The sequence below is a fragment of the Dendroctonus ponderosae genome, unplaced genomic scaffold (genome assembly GCF_020466585.1).
Source record: "Dendroctonus ponderosae isolate FM_Combo_2020 unplaced genomic scaffold, Dpon_F_20191213v2 Dpon_F_20191213_1, whole genome shotgun sequence".
Taxonomy (NCBI): domain Eukaryota; kingdom Metazoa; phylum Arthropoda; class Insecta; order Coleoptera; family Curculionidae; genus Dendroctonus; species Dendroctonus ponderosae.
In genome coordinates this window covers 2017437-2019708 of record NW_026017110.1, presented here as the reverse complement: position 1 = coordinate 2019708, position 2272 = coordinate 2017437, and the positions used below count along the sequence as shown (strand labels likewise).

At 41.1% G+C, this 2272-nt stretch overlaps 2 protein-coding genes across 3 annotated transcripts in view; one reads left to right on the top strand and one right to left on the bottom strand.

Annotated features, from left to right (window-relative positions):
• Nucleotides 1–2272, bottom strand: part of LOC109538483 (protein sprint) — a 130383-nt gene that overhangs the window by 124467 nt on the left and 3644 nt on the right. The window lies entirely within an intron of this gene.
• Nucleotides 1013–1920, top strand: LOC109538476 (farnesol dehydrogenase). Its single transcript, XM_019905722.2, has one exon. It carries the CDS (start codon nucleotides 1104–1106, stop codon nucleotides 1869–1871), a length of 768 nt encoding a protein of 255 aa, XP_019761281.2. The 5' UTR covers nucleotides 1013–1103; the 3' UTR covers nucleotides 1872–1920.

Genomic DNA, 2272 nt, shown 5'->3' with positions numbered 1-2272 from the left:
AAAAATAATATTTAAGAAATACTTGCTTTTGATCTGAAATATTTAGCAAACATATAAATATTTCCTGAATATGTATGTAATATTTTGTGCTATCTGGGATATAACAGCTTCGATAAAACACCGAACTTTGTCGCTTTCAAACTTCCATTGCTCCTGGAAATCAACTGGAATTTTTAATGTCTCCAAGTAGTTATGAACTGTACGGTTTCCTTAGGATCCAACATCTACGTGCACCATCTAACATGCTATGGAAGCCATGGAATCAGCATCTCCGTCGGATTTAGCAATGATTCCATAGAGCAAAACACTCTTAGCGACGTTCTTATAGAGGACGCGCTCATTTTTGAGGCAATGTCCGGAATCCACATTAAAACGCATATCGACGCCGGCGTTGGACTGATCAGAAACGTTACGTATAGGAATATTGGGATTATTGGTATGCATTACTCGGGTGTGTTAAAGGAACCGCAGATACATAAGTTATTGTCCTCTATAGGGAGCTACAGCTATGGTATATGTATCGAGCAAAATTACACCAATAGAGCAGTGCCAAACACGGGGGCGCCGCCTCTAAGCAACATTCCCATTGTCAAATTGAATTTTTTCAATGTATTTGGGGCCGTTAAAGCAGCGGCGCTCCCCTACTATGTGATTTGCGCTAAAGGAGCCTGTTCGGATTGGAATTGGAACTTTGTGCATATATTCGGTCAACGGGTGAGCGTCTGCGTCAATTATCACCCAAATGATGTTTCATGCATGGATTACACCGTTTAAATCAATTTTATGGTCCAAGTACAAAGGAGATTGATCAATAATGTATTTTAACTGTGTTTCATTTTGTGTGAAAGTGGAATTGTTCCCAAGCTAAATTCAGTTGGCGCCAAATATAAAATTGAAAAACCTGTTTGCTTTAAAAATAAACTTTCTTCTCGGGCCAACGTTTGTTACTAACATTTAAGCTTGGACTAGTATTTACAACAATCAGCAGACACATTTCAAGGATACCTTTAATCTTTAGTGTCCCGGCGCACACAGCAATGTATCACTTGTACCGATTAGCGTGAAAATACTTGGGTTTAGTAGGCAAAACTGCTGGTTTCATCATGTCCTATTCGTTATCCCTGGAGCGCTTTGAAGGAAAACTCGCTGTTGTAACAGGAGCTTCATCCGGAATAGGAAAAGCCATTGCAGAAGGCCTGGTGAAATATGGACTGGTGGTAGCGGGAGTAGCCAGAAGGGTGGAACGCATCGTGGAGCATGCCAAACAGTTGAGAGGAGCAAAAGGTAAATTGGTAGGCTTCAAGTGCGACCTGACCAAAGAGGAGGATATCCTAGAAACGTTCGATACAATCACGGAGGAACTTGGACCAATCCACGTGCTGGTGAATAACGCCGGAGTTCGCTTGGGGGGCACAGTGATCGATGGCGATATTGAAAAATGGAAAACCATGCTCAACACCAACGTGTTGGGCTTGGCGATCGCCACAAGAGAAGCGGTGAAAAGTATGAAGGCCCACAACATCAAAGGGCACATAATCAACGTGAACAGTGTGGCTGGACATGCAGTAACCGAATTTCCACGGGCCAATTTGTATCCAACTACCAAGTTTGCTGTTACGGCCCTGACCGAGACCATTCGTCTGGAAATCAACAGGGAGAAGCTGCCGATTAAGATCACCAGTCTGAGTCCTGGTGTGGTTTTGACGGAGTTTCGCGAGATCGCAGACGGGAAAGAATCAGCTGAAGCCAGCCTGAAAAATCCAGCCTTGGTAGCTGAAGACGTTGCTGATGCAGCCTTTTATATTTTATCCACCCCGGAACACGTCAATGTTAAGGAGCTTATTGTAAGCGTGCAAGGCCGATTTGCTTAGTTTATCGGTATTTCAATTAATGTTTATGAATAAAAATTCTGATGGAAAATTTGGCGTTATTTTTAAAAAGGGTCATTTGAGCCCGGCAATGTCAATTTCCATTTTTTTAAGTACGTGACTAAGCTTTTATTATACAGGGTTGTTCACGCTATACGGCTAGCCCGTTTGTTTTTTTTGCGAAGTATTATTTGATGAATCCACAGACGCCTATCGAGTGCACATTTAAAAAATATTTTTGCAACGTACAGAGTGTCCGAAAATCCCTAAAAGTATCAAAGTTGTGTTTTTCTAAATGAAATACCCTGCATATTATTGCATTTTTGGATCCTCTGAGCAAAATAAGTGTTTGTTTTAATAAGATTTATAATGTCTAAATCTAAAGGTTTTTTAAATAATTCGAA